At 43.5% G+C, this 14,693-nt stretch overlaps 1 protein-coding gene across 1 annotated transcript in view; it reads right to left on the bottom strand.

The window, feature by feature from the left end:
* The window catches only part of LOC144937533 (tyrosine-protein kinase Tec-like), a 70,292-nt gene extending 58,675 nt beyond the window's left edge, over window positions 1–11,617 (bottom strand). The window contains exons 1-2 of the mRNA XM_078864775.1: window positions 11,411–11,617; window positions 7,314–7,418 (exon numbers count right to left, since the gene is read on the bottom strand). Coding sequence (XP_078720901.1) covers window positions 7,314–7,418; window positions 11,411–11,617 — 312 coding nt within the window. The remainder of the gene's footprint in view (window positions 1–7,313; window positions 7,419–11,410) is intronic.
* Window positions 11,618–14,693: the final 3,076 nt, after the last annotated feature.

The following is a 14,693-nucleotide window of genomic DNA, read 5'->3' as shown; positions in this document are numbered from 1 at the left end:
TAGACAAAAGAACGAAAATGCTCATGTTTATACCAATGCTGGCTGAACAATGAAGAGAGTACTGTTAAAATAACTGGGGATGTTAACACTCGGTAAAGTACAGTAAAATAGTGCCTGTCAGATAAGATGGTCCAAAAAATTTGTGATTAAGTCTTTTTTGCGTGGTTGATAACATCTTTCCAATGATTACTAAGTTTGTACCCATCATCACAGTTGAAATTATGTCTGTGTTTGTATATTTGTATGGCTTCGTGTACAAACCTTTGATGGTAGCCGGGAGGTTTGCAGAGAACCTTGGTCTCGGAAAAGACAATTTCATGAGAGCCCACCGAGTTGTAGCAATGATCGGCCACGGCAGAAGAATCAGTTCTGCCGTGTTTCAGATCTGACTTGTGCTCGCGGACACGATCAGAAACATGACGTTTCGTTTCTCCAATGTAGCAATCACCACAAATGCAACTCAATTTGTAGACTCCAGGATACTGTAAGTCAGGAACGACATCCTTCACAGATGGAATCAGATCACGGATTTTATGCACTGTACTGAATCGGACTTGGATCTTATGTTTGTTTAGAATTTTGGAGATCTTTTTGGTCACGCCAGCTATGTATGGTAACGTGATGGTTTTGGTCGGAGTTTCATGTGGCTGTTTCTGTGTGGTGGGAGAGACAGCTTGGCGGATAGTACGGTCAGAGTATCCGTTCATCCTGAGGGCCCGATGTACATGTCTTAATTCACCGGTCAGGTGGTGTTTGTCAGAAATGCCATGTGCTCTGTGGTATAGCGTTTTGATGAGAGAGTTCTTTTGAGATGGGTGGTGGTGGGAATCCGGTTTCAAGTAGGAGTCTGTGTGGGTGGCTTTTCTGTAGACAGAATGTCCCAAGGAACCGTCAGGACTCCTCTCAAACAGAATATCCAAGAATGGTAGTTTACCGTCTTTCTCCACTTCCATGGTGAATCTGATGGATGGGTGTCTAGAATTGATGTGGTCCAAGAAGTGGTTCAATGCTGGGAGGCCATGTGGCCAGATGACGAAAGTGTCATCCACATATCTCTTCCACAGGGAAGGACGCAGGGTGGATGTCTGGATGGCGTCTGATTCAAACTTTTCCATGAATATGTTGGCTATAACTGGTGACAAAGGGGAGCCCATAGGGGTACCCTCATTCTGTTTGTAGAAGGTGCCATTCCAGGTAAAATAGGTGTTGGTGAGGCAATGCCTAACCAGCGCAGGTGCATCAGAATTCAATCCATGTTGGACTAAGTCCTCAATTATTGTTAGGGTGTCCGGTACTGGGACTTTGGTAAACAAAGATACTACATCAAAGCTGACGAGGATGTCATCAGGAGATAGTACCATGTCCTTAACCATAGAGACTAATTGGGTTGAGTTGAGTACTGCTGAAGAGGTCTTGCCTGTGAAAGGGAGCAGAGTATCTGATAGAAAACGGGCTAGTTTGTACGTAGGAGAGTTTATCGTCGACACAATGGGTCGTAGCGGGGTGCCTTCCTTATGGATTTTGGGAAGACCATAGAGTCTGGGAGGTCTTGCCGCCGATGGTTTTAGAGAGGGACGTTTGCTTGGTTCGATTAGGGAAGTCGAACTCGTGATGATACTGTTGGTTTTCGTCGTTAGGCTTTTAGTGGGATCGTTTTTAATTTTGGAGTAACTCCCATCATTAAGAAGGTCCAGGATTTTGTTGTTGTATGAATCTTTATCCATGATGACCGTGGCATTGCCCTTGTCTGCCGAGAGGATGACTATATCATCTCTCTTTTTTAGGTCCGCGAGTTCAGAGCGTTCGTTTTTGCTGATGTTACTAGTGGGTTTCTTAGCATTCTTAAGAATAGTAGCTATTTCAGCTCTTGCTACATCCGCATGGATGTGTCCTATGCCTCTGAGGGCTACATCAATCTGGGAAATCATATCCTCTACTGGTATATATTTAGGGGTGACGGCGAAATTTAGTCCTTTGGCCAGTACCGTTTTTAGAGTGTCAGAAATTGGGATGTTACTCTGATTAATCACGGTCTTGTTAACATCCAGCTTTGCGATGTGTGGCTCTGGTTTCTTCTTAGATAGGAGGTTGAATTTAGAAATCAGGTTAGCTTTGCATTTGGCTGACAGTGAGTCAGCAGAAGCAGAAGTCATGTTATCAACGTGGTTCCAATCAGAAGGTGACATTTTTTGTGTTAACATTAAATGTGTTTGTTTTTATTTTACTTTCTACGTGACTTTACCGAAAAAACCTAAGAAGAGTAGTCTTCTTCCTAGCGATGTTGCCGCTGTGGCACAGGGTCCGCTTTTCGGCATTGTCTTCTCCATTTGGCTCGGTCCAGGGCATCTTCGGGGGATGCGTTGACCGTCTTCATGTCTTCCTTTATTCGATCCATCCATCGCTTCTTCGGACGTCCGCGTGGACGGCGGCCCTCTGGCTCAATACGCATGGCAGTCTTGGCCACTGATGACTCTTCACTTCGCATCACGTGGCCGTACCACCGAAGCCTTGCCTCGAGCATCTTGTCCGCAATGGGGGCCACACCAAGTTGCTTCCGAACGTCTTCGTTCATGACACGATCCCATTGAGTCAGTCCAAGGCTCCATCTGAGCATCCTCATCTCCATGGTATGGAGGGCTTGTTCGTGTACAGTTATGGCTGGCCAGCACTCGGATCCATAGAGTGCCACCGGTCGGACGATGGTCTTGTAAATTTTTCCCTTCAGCCTATCCGGCATTTTCCGATCACAGAGGACTCCGGTGACTTGCCTCCACTTCATCCATGCCGCATTGACTCATGACCTCACAAACACTCGTGATGCTTCCATCTGAGCTGATGGTGGAGCCCAGGTACTTGAAGTCCGTCACTTTCTTCAGATCTTCTCCGTCAATGCTGATGGTGCCGTCGGTTTGGGGGCCACACTCCATATACTCCGTCTTTTTGATGTTGAACCTCATCCCGTTTTCGTCCAAACGTTCCTTCCACAGGCGCGTTTGTCTTTCCACATCTCCTCTCTCTTCATCTGAGAGTAGGACGTCATCCGCATAGAGAATTGACCATGGCAGGGGCGTGTGCAGGTCAGCAGTGATCGTGTCCATGCACAGGATAAACAGGAGTGGTGACAGGGCCGATCCTTGGTGCACTCCAACGCTGATGGGAAATGGCGGTGATATGCCCACTGCGCACCTGACTTCACTGGTGACGTTCTTGTATAGGAGTTGCACCCAATGCACGTAGGTTTCAGGGACTCCATGGGATCGAAGCGAGTGCCAGATGAGGTCGTGGGGGACCCTGTCAAATGCCTTTTCAAGGTCTAGGAATGACACATGCACAGATTTGTTCTTCTCTCTGTGCCTCTCCAGCAGGAACCTCGCCGCGAATATGGCGTCCATAGTGCCACATGCTTTGACGAAGCCGCATTGGTTGGGTGATAGGGTGATGATGTTTCTAATCCTCGTGTCCAAAACTCGCTCAAAGATCTTCATCGCATGACACAGGAGCCGGATTGGCCTGTAATTCGAGCATTCTGCCACGTCCCTTTTACCCTTCCAAATTGGAACCGTCGTGGTAGTCGACCAGGCTTCTGGGACCTCACCGGTGCTCGTGATGGTGCTGAAGAGCTGGGTAAGGAGGGCAGCACCCTGCCTGCCAAGGATCTTCCAGGCCTCAGCAGGTATATCGTCCGGGCCAGTCGCTTTCCCATTCTTCATTCTCTTGATAGCTTGTTCCACTTCGATGATGGTGATAGGCAAAACGGGACAGAGGACGTGTTCAGCGCTAATAATCGGTGGGTGGGGAAATTCCTGGTTGCAGATTCCAGAGAAGTAGTCGCTCCAGCGTTGAAGGATGGCGGGCGGGTCTCTGAGAGCGCTGTGATTCTCATCCTTTATGTATTTAACCTAACCAATATCCTGAGTCGAACGATGGCGCGCCTCTGCCAGTCGATAGATCTTATTGGCACCTTCTGGGGTGTCCAGTTCGACATACAGTTGGTCGTATTGAGCTAATTTCACCGCTGCTACTACTCGCTTCGCTGCCGATTTGCAGTTTCTGTAGTGTTGGTAATCCAGATCTGCGAGCGTTTGGTGCCACTTCTTGAAAGCTAGCTTCTTCTCTTTCACTGCTAGCTGCACTTCTTCGTTCCACCACCATATTTGCTTGTCAATGAAGCGTTTTCCCGGCTTAGTTAGCCCCAGTGCTTCCGTTGCTGCTGTGCACAGTTGGCTGGCGAGATCTACCCAAATCGCATTCGCTGGTCGATTGGTGTTCACGTCAATCTGATTGAGGGCGACTCTCAGCTAATCCTTGCATTCCTTCATCCGCCACCACATAATTCGCTGCTGTTCCGTTGTTGGTGGGCGATGTCGCTGGCCAATGTCCATTTTCATGTCCATGACCAGGATGCGATGTTGTGGGGCGATGTTGTCCGATGGTATGACTTTAGTGTTTGTCACCATTTTCAGCTTATCCCGCTTGACAAGCCAGTAATCAATTTGAGTTGATCTCCCACCACTGGCGTACGTAATGAGATGGGACGGTCTCTTCTTGAAGAAGGTGTTGGCGAGGACAAGATCATGGGCTTCCGCAAAGTCCAGGGCTCGGTTTCCCTCATCGTTCCGGGTACCATATCCTTGGCCACCATGGTTTCGAGGGTATCCATCCCGGGCGTTTCCAACGTGTCCATTTAGGTCTCCACCAATTACTAACTGTTCTTCTCCGTTTATCAATTGCATGTGTCCATCAAATTGTTCCCACAATTCCTCCTTGGTATCTGCTGGGCAGCCAGACTGTGGCGCATAACAAGATACCACCCTGAGGCGTAGGTCGTTTGAGTCGATTTCGATGGACATGAGGCGGTCGGAAACACGGTGGACGGCCACGACGTTTCTCGTAGATTTTGGCTGACTGCGATTCCAACGCCATTCTTGGTGTTTCTTTCACCGTTGTAGAACAGTTTGTATCCTTCTCCAACCTCCCTGGCCTTTGCTCCACTCCACTTCGTTTCTTGGATGCATACGATGTCGATACGACGGGCCTTTAGGGCAGCTGACAATTCTCGACTTCTCCCTGTTAATGTTCCGATGTTGAGTGTTCCCAGCCGTAACCGGAATAACTTCTTTAGCCTGCCCCGTCCATGAGCAGGTAGCCCTCGTCCACTTCTCGCGTCGTTTGGGTGAGGACGGCGCGCGTTTCCCCCAGGGGGCGCCCTAGCTTGTTCAAAGTTGATTTGACGTTGCCATAGATGCGACACAGAAATACTTTGGCCGGTGGGTCGCTCCATCTGACGCCAAAGACCCTCACTGTTGGTTGGAATCCAGCCGGCACCACGGGGAGGTGGTGATAGGATTTTGCCGGCCTGTTACAGACAACTAGTAAGTTGGTAAAAGTGTTTAAAAAAATCGAATACCAGTTGTGAAAGTCATGAACCCGTGACTATTTCCACTGGAATTAGAGTCTTGAAGGCACTGCGATGCACGGGTGAAGGCCCAACCCGCCCTCGTGTCTGAGTTGAATGGTGGAAGGGCTTCCTCTGGAGGGGACTCCAGAAGAGGGTATTTTTTTGGTCTACTCTTTCACGCTGGATGGCAAGTCAAGTGTGCACACCATTACACCGCCGTAGCAGTCACCTTAGTGTCTTAGTTAAAAAGGTATGGATGTTTTTATTGCTCTGGACATTTCTATATCTGCTTAAACCTGGTAACAACCAGTTGCTTTCTTTTTTTTTCATTCGGTTACCGGGAATGGAAAAATATATACGATTTTAACAACCCTGTTCTCTTATAACATTGAGGATTATATCTATGAGACCCTATTTATCAGTATCAAGATGATTAAAAATCCATATAATATGCTTTACCCCTTTCCGGCAGAAATACGGGAGGCGTTACAATGTCTAAACACCAACTAGACAACTAGACACCCAATCTTAATTTGGAGCTTTCGTGACTGCAGGAATTACTCTTTGGTTCTTTCGGTAAAGTCACGTATAAAGATAAAATAATAAATTAAATAATAGCATACGACGTTTCGATTGCAACACAAGCAATCATCAGGTATAAAAGAAATAGCAACAAAAATCTAACTAGAAAACTATAGACAGACATATAAGCAGACAGATATCACAAAAATACATAGAGAGAGAACACACATCGGCACACAGAAAGAGAACGTCTCTGTGACGAGGCCTTAAATAGAGAGAGGGGGTCGGGGCGGAGAGAGGGAGGGGTTAGAGAAAAATTAGCATGTCAATGAGTAGGATGACGCGTGGTAAGGTACGCAAGCTTGAAAATTAGGAGAGCGGGTGAGAGACACACTAAATTAAATAACCTAGCAAAATATCGAAATGTAATGTAATGCAACACAGAGAGTCGGTCAACACACAATTAACGCATAGTCTGGTTGATTACCTATTTCAAAGATTGCTAAGTTAGAAGTTAAGTGTGAAATTTGAAAGACACAAACACGAAGATCGCTACACAGACAGAGAGAGAGAACAAAAAACCCAGAGAGAGAGAAAAAGATAAACTTAAAACTTCCCCGTAGAAGTGGTTAAATCTTAATTTGGAGCTTTCGTGACTGCAGGAATTACTCGTTGGTTATTTCGGTAAAGTCACGTATAAAGATAAAATAATAAATTAATTAATAGCATACGACGTTTCGATTGCAACACCTCCCTCTCTCCGTCCCCACCCCCTCTCTCTATTTAAGGCCTCGTCACAGATACGTTCTCTCTCTGTGTGCCGATGTGTGTTCTCTCTCTATGTATCTTTGTGATATCTGTCTGCTTATATGTCTGTCTATAGTTTTCTGGTTAGATTTTTGTTGCTATTTCTTTTATACCTGATGATGATTGCTTGTGTTGCAATCGAAACATCGTATGCTATTATTTAATTTATTATTTTATCTTTATACGTGACTTTACCGAAAGAACCAAAGAGTAACTAGACATCCATCACAAGGCATTCAGTCTGCATTAACCACGCATGTCTGTGGTAAAACATACAAACAAACAAGCTCTGATAATAGTGCATGCATTGTCCTTGAAACTAATTGGCCTACTCCAGAGCTACAGTGTCCTGAATGGCCTCGTCTTACCGGTGTTCGACCAGAGAACGCCAACAGACAAACAGCACAAAGACAATGCAAATATCAAAGCACACATCGGTCGAGTCGAGCAGTCACATCTCTTGAGGGATTTCTACTGCCGTTGTTTACTGGCAGTGTGTCTGTCAAGCCAAGGCGGGTGTCTGTGATGGCCTCTTGCGGGTGCTTGTGTATTGGGCCCTCGTGTTGGATGTGAAGGGGCTCCTCACTTGGAAGGGGAAGCGCTTCTCTGGGCTGGTGTAGGGGGTGGTCAGCACGCGGTCCACGCAGCGGATGCGGGACAGCAGAATGCATCCCTTTCGGCTTCCGATTTTCTGTGGAACGAGGGAGAGGATGGTTTGACGTTAATCATATTATTATAAAGTCACCTGCGCAGTGATGGCTCAAGAAATCCAGAAGCTTAGCAAAAAGGCATTCACTATACAGAGCGCAAAATAATCAGGAACGTCTCTACAGGGAATATTAGCACATCCAGTTAGCACGGTTGCATACTTATGGAGCGAAAGAAGTTCAACATACATATACATGGATACGAACAGAATAAGTAGCTAAACACATTATGTTATGCACTATGCTGATAAAGTATTCGTTTTATCCACACTACACTCATGAGTATTGTGAGTTCAGAAATGTAATAATAGGTTTTCCTCAAACATTGCAGTGTGTCCAGTGGACGCGAGAATACCTTCGTCGTTATGTGGAATCTGGCGAACCTGTGCCTTTGTACTGTGTACACCGTAACCTTCCATGTGCTCTGTCAGTGTGTTCATCTTACGAACAAAACACCCCAATCATTTGTTTTAATTGGAGGGACAGATGTGGCATATGTGCACCGCCTTCCCCTCATCCACCTCGGGGTCGGCAACCTGCAGTTCTTTAAGCACTGACTCAGGCATACCTGTCAACCCCTAATCAGTGCCTACCTAATTACAGGCAAATTCAGACCTTATTGGTCACCCTGTGTCCTTATAAATATCAACGTTCATCCTACAAAGTGCCATCACAAGGGAGAAACACGAACAAATATATATTTTTTGCCCGTATTGAAACGGCTGTACGACATATGGACCTGAAAACTCTATTTCCCTGTCTCCTCTTGTTGTAAGAAATGTCTCCTCTTGTTCTAAGAAATGTCTCCTCTTGTTGTAAGAAATGTCTCCTCTTGGTGTAAGAAATGTCTCCTCTTAAAAAAATGTCTCCTCTTGTTGTAAGAAATGTCTCCTCTTGTTCTAAGAAATGTCTCCTCTTGTTATAAAAAAATGTCTCCTCTTGTTCTAAGAAATGTCTCCTCTTGTTGTAAGAAATGTCTCCTCTTATAAGAAATGTCTCCTCTTATAAGAAATGTCTCCTCTTGTTGTAAGAAATGTCTCCTCTTGTTGTAAGAAATGTGATCTTTTGTTGTAAGAAATGTCTCCTCTTATAAGAAATGTCTCCTCTTGTTGTAAGAAATGTCTCATCTTGTTGTAAGAAATGTCTCCTCTTATAAGAAATGTATCCTCTTGTTGTAAGAAATGTCTCCTCTTATAAGAAATGTCTCCTCTTGTTGTAAGAAATGTCTCATCTTGTTGTAAGAAGTGTCTCCTCTTGGTGTAAGAAATGTCTCCTCTTATAAGAAATGTCTCCTCTTGTTATAAGAAATGTTTCCTCTAGTTGTAAAAAATGTCTCCTCTTGTTGTAAGAAATGTCTCCTCTTGTTGTAAGAAATGTCTCCTCTTGTTGTAAGAAATGTCTCCTCTTGGTGTAAGAAATGTCTCATCTTGTTGTAAGAAATGTCTCCTCTTGGTGTAAGAAATGTCTCATCTTGTTGTAAGAAATGTCTCCTCTTGTTGTAAAAAATGTCTCCTCTTGTTGTAAGAAATGTCTCATCTTGTTGTAAGAAATGTCTCCTCTTGGTGTAAGAAATGTCTCCTCTTATAAGAAATGTCTCCTCTTGTTGTAAGAAATGTCTCATCTTGTTGTAAGAAATGTCTCCTCTTATAAGAAATGTCTCCTCTTGTTATAAGAAATGTCTCCTCTTGTTGTGAAAAATGTCTCCTCTTGTTCTAAGAAATGTCTCCTTTTGTTGTAAGAAATGTCTCCTCTTGTTCTAAGAAATGTCTCCTCTTGTTGTAAGAAATGTCTCATATTGTTGTAAGAAATGTCTCCTCTTATAAGAAATGTCTCCTCTTGTTATAAGAAATGTCTCCTCTTGTTGTGAAAAATGTCTCCTCTTGTTCTAAGAAATGTCTCCTCTTGTTGTAAGAAATGTCTCCTCTTGTTCTAAGAAATGTCTCCTCTTGTTGTAAGAAATGTCTCCTCTTATAAGAAATGTCTCCTCTTGTTGTAAGAAATGTCTCATCTTGTTGTAAGAAATGTCTCCTCTTATAAGAAATGTATCCTCTTGTTGTAAAAAAATGTCTCCTCTTATAAGAAATGTCTCCTCTTGTTGTAAGAAATGTCTCATCTTGGTGTAAGAAATGTCTCCTCTTATAATAAATGTCTCCTCTTGTTATTAGAAATGTCTCCCCTTGGTGTAAGAAATGTCTCCTCTTACAAGAAATGTCTCCTCTTGTTATTTCGGTTGCCGACCCAGGCCATAGCCATCCCTCCACTTATCAATGCTGCATAGAGTATTGTATTTAGAATATTGCATATTTTACATAGAGTATTGTATTTAGAGTATATTATACAATACATAGAGTATTGTACTTCGAGTATAGTAGACAATACATTGAGTATTGTATTTAGAGTATAGCATACAATGCATATTATATTGTATTTAGAGTATAATATACAATACATATTATATTGTATTTAGAGTATTGTAAACAATACATAAAATATTGTATTTAGAGTATTGTATACAATGCATAGAGAATTGTACACACGATATAGGGTATTGTATTTAAGTAGGATATTGTATTTATAGTATACAATACATAGAGTATTGTATTTAGAGTATTGTATACTATACATAAAGTATTGTATTTAGAGTATTGTATACAATACATAGAGAATTGCATACAATATATAGGGTATTGTATTTATAATATTGTGTACAAAGAGAATGTCATACAATACATAGAGTATTGTATACAATACATATAGAGTATTGTATACACTACATAGAGTGTTTTATACACTACACAGAGTACTGCATTGTATTTAGAGTATTATATACAACACATAGAGATGAGAAAGAGAGAGCAATGGAGAACAGAGTAGGTGATGGTTTGAATAGGAATTAAATGCTACAGCAATCACTTTTGAAGTGCAAATGACTACCAGAGTTATTGTCATAGACAGCTAAAGTCTTCTGTGACGCCAGGTAGGCCTCACTGCGTGGGGCGGTACCATTGGGGCATCACTATTTTAATAACGCCGTGCCCATTCATGAGTTAGAACGGCATTACCAAGTAGGCGACTGTAAACACCACAGTTGTCATGTTCTGCTGAAATGAGCATTGAGGCAAGTGCTCGCCACCTGTTTACAGCCTCGAGCCAGCAGTGGACATTCCACATTCCTATGGCAGGAGTGAGTCTCTCCATAGGACAACCACTGTCGACTTTCCTACAAGTGGTTACTTATTTTGTATCATCAACCCCCGGAGGGATGATGGGCTGGGTCAATCACCAACCAGGATTTGAACTCGCGACCCTCCGATGGTGAGCAAGTCGCTCTCCCGCCGAGGTCGACTTTCTCGTCGCCAGGCTCCAGTGTGGAGTACAACCCGCTCAAAACAAACACACTCGTACACTCGTAACATCGAGCTGCGCTCACAATATTATTGTTTACGTTTAATCCACTGAGATTGTTTCATGATTGTAGGACATTTTCTAATTCAGGATCAGTGCTGCAATCATTTGACATGGTCTTAAAACAGCCATTGTGCGTACAACGTTTTTGTCACAATGATCTTGCAAAGCTGATAAGCTCGAGAAATCGAAGTACCAACCTTTTAAAGTTGCTCATTGTATAGCCACGAAAACATGTATCAATGGTAACTGTTGTATTGACAACCAAGAACGTTGACATAGAGTCACCATGACTTTATCCGTATAGTTACACTAACTTCCCCCTTTCCACAGACGAAGCAAGAACATGTTTGTAATTCAGCCCAGGTGTACTTTTAAAACTGTGCAGTCTTACTCTAATAAAGTTCCACATAGCAATACCGGTACCAGATCTCGCGACAAACCAATTCCTGCTACCCGAACACAGATCCCAACCGGTGACAATCCTAAACGCCGATCCATTGTTGAAGGACATCAGGCCGGCGTTCCCCATGAGTCGAACAGGAGCTACATGCAGCAACGACTTGCTCACCTGGCTCGTGGGGTTGCACTCATAGTAGCAAAGAGAAGATTTGTTGAGGACGAACAGTCGCTCTTTGTAGTTGAGGGGGGAGAGCTTCTTTTTCTGCTGGGACCTCTTGAGGAGGATCTCGGAGAGAAGACAGTCCGCGCTGCTCCGTCTCACGAATTTCAGAGGATGCTCAGAACTGGCACTCCACGACGCACTGGGTGAATACATAACTCACCATGGGCAGTCGTGTCAAGAGGCGTGGTTGTGAAGTGTAAGGTCAGGTCAGTGTTTTCAACTATCCCGGCAAATATTTCCAACTTCAGAGCAACAAAATTGCGTGCCGAATATGAGTGTGGTGGAGTGATCGCTACAATTATGTTGGTGATCCCTTTCTAACCTCGTGCGCCCCCCCCACCCCCTAACTGGTCCCTGTGGTTTTTTTGCTCGCTATGAGAAATGGCCGTGGGCGGAGACAGCCTCCTGCAAGAGCTCTGATAAAGTGCGCGCGGAAGTACCGCAGCCCGCCACGTGCCCGACGTTGCGATCTCACACTGGAAACACACAAACGCTGTGTCCAGCACACACACACACGCCGGGTCTAGCACACGCGCCGGGTCCAGCACACACACACACGCCGGGTCTAGCACACACGCCGGGTCCAGACACACAGACGCCGGGTCCCAGCACACACACACACGCCGGGTCCAGACACACACACGCACGCCGGCACACTGGGTAGCCTGGATCCCCAAGCGCTGGACATGTGGGCCGCCGAGCGGGTTTTAGAATTGGAGCAGCGGTGCAGAGGTTAGCGGCCTGCCCTACGAAGCTGGTCAACCCGTATTCGATTCTCGGCTACGGCTAACGTCGGCGGTTTTTAACCCAAGCACGATTACCACTGTTATTATATCGCGTGCGTGTTGGAACTTTCCAGAGGGTCTGAACGATAATTGATTACAATTACTAAATACATTCACTTTGTAAAAAAAGTTGTAGATCGCGTTGAATAAAATCAATTGTGCCGAGATTAAAAAAATACATTCTTATTGATCTGTTTTTCTTACCCCTTTGTGAATGCTGACATTGCTAAATAATCCTTTTTTTTAATAAATGCTTAGAACAAAAAGTACTACAACACCCCAATAGTTATAACTCTGGTTGATGTGATATGGCGGTGACATACGATTCACGATAATCTCATAATTGCGATCGTTCGCGTTCGTTTTATTATTCTAAATGTTCTATTATTCACGAAATATGAAACACCGAACTCAAATCATGACAGTGATAAATACCAAGCCCTTGACAATTGAAACATGTTTTTCGGGGTGATTGCTGGTTTGATAATTACATGGCAGCATTGATATTCTAGTTTGTTTAATTATTGATTCTGCTGTAATCGGCAGAGTACGCGATATGATTCGAGACTGCACTTTATAGGCCAAAGCTCATGAGGCCAACAGTCAAGGCCAGGGTCGAGAGCACTGGAGTCAGTCGAGACCAATGACCCTGAAGGCTGTCGCCACACTTCATCATTATCCAGATTTGTTTCCCTCAAATGCATCTCACAAATGTTTAGTTGAAGAAAAAATGCTGCACTGGTCCGCAGTGTGTGCAGTCCCGCAGTGTGTGCATTGTGACGAAGTGTCTCACAGTGTGTCACAGTGTGACACACTATGACACACTTCGTCACACTGTGACACACTCTGACACACTGTGTGACACACTGTGACACGCAGTGTGTCACACAGTGTGTCACAGTGACACAGTGTGTCACACAGTGTGTCACAGTGACACAGTGTGTCAGTGTGTCACAGTGCGTCACAGTGTGTCACAGTGCGTCACAGTGTGTCACACTGTGTCATACTGTGACACACTGTGCAGTGTGCAGTGTGTCACAGTGTGTCACAGTGTGTCACACTGTGACACACTGTGACACACTGTGACACACTGTGCAGTGTGCAGTGTGTCACAGTGACACACAGTGTCACAGTGTGTCACAGTGTGTCAGTGTGTCACAGTGTGTCACAGTGTGTCAGTGTGTCACAGTGTGCAGTGTGTCACAGTGTGTCACAGTGTGTCTCCACTGCCTTTCTGCGCTCACCCGATGCTCTGCTCTAGAGACAGGGGTATTACTTAAAACGTTAGCCTTCTCTATATTGTTTGCAAGTTAGTGTTCATAAATAAGTTCATGATTTGTATATATGTACGCAATTGCACAATATTTACTTTCTAATACACAAGCTATACAATCTTGATTGGAAGCTTTCGTGACTGCAGGAATCCATACTCTTTGGTGCTTTCGGTAAAGTCACGAAGGTAGAATTTATTTTATTTTATTTCTACCTACGTGACTTTACCGAAAGAACCAAAGAGTACTATATATACAATGATGTATATACGTCGTTTTTTTCTACAGTTAAAAAAATAAACGTGTTTTTTTGGAAAGAGCCTGATAAGCTGTGCCGATGACTATCTCTCATGGCTGTGGTGGTTGCTTGGAGTTTTTATTGAAACCCAATCTTGGCCAACCCAGAGCTGATACAATCCCGCCCGGGAGAAGCTGCACAAATTATAAAGCTTCAGCACGAACCACACCTTGCACACAAAAAACATATCAACTCCTTTAAAAAAAAAGTTTTAAAAAACAACGGTTTAATTTTTTATTGCACTGAAAAGTGAAAAAAAAAATTTAGCCGTCACCAGCTGATCAGAATACTTTTCGACATTTGTAACTAAAACATAAAACCGTGGGGCGCTCCTTTAATATTTGTACGCATAATGAGTTGCTTTAAAATGTTTAAGTTTAATAAAAGTTGATTTGTGTGATAAAATGTATATCTAAATTATTGTAAATCGTTAGTAGAAGAAGGGAAAATGTGGATTATGTAATTTAAGTTTGCCATGAAGTGTAGAACATTTGCAAGTATTTTGAGTATAATTACAAATTCCGTATTGCTAGCTCTTTCTACTATTATCCGTGTTGAAGTGCTTTTTTAAGAACAGTTGGCTGCAAAGTGATGAAAAGTATACCAAAACCATAAAAAATTCACCTTCTTATGGCAACTTCTATTCTTGGTGAGAGTATATTAGTCGAAGGGAAGATAAGTACATAAATGACATGTACATGTAATTGCGAAATATAGATAAAAAATAAAAATTGGTTATCCCAAAATATAATAAAAGCGTAGTAGCTTTGTAACTAATTATTAAGAAGGTATTTGTCAAGTCTTTGTAATTGTAATAATTTTAGCTATTATTTATGCATTTTTTTATTTCCCTATCATAATCAAGTTGATATGTG

The sequence above is a fragment of the Lampetra fluviatilis genome, chromosome 19 (genome assembly GCF_964198595.1).
Source record: "Lampetra fluviatilis chromosome 19, kcLamFluv1.1, whole genome shotgun sequence".
Classification (NCBI taxonomy): Eukaryota; Metazoa; Chordata; class Hyperoartia; order Petromyzontiformes; family Petromyzontidae; genus Lampetra; species Lampetra fluviatilis.
Note: the sequence above shows the minus strand (reverse complement) of the source record. Positions and strands in the feature narration are given on the sequence as shown.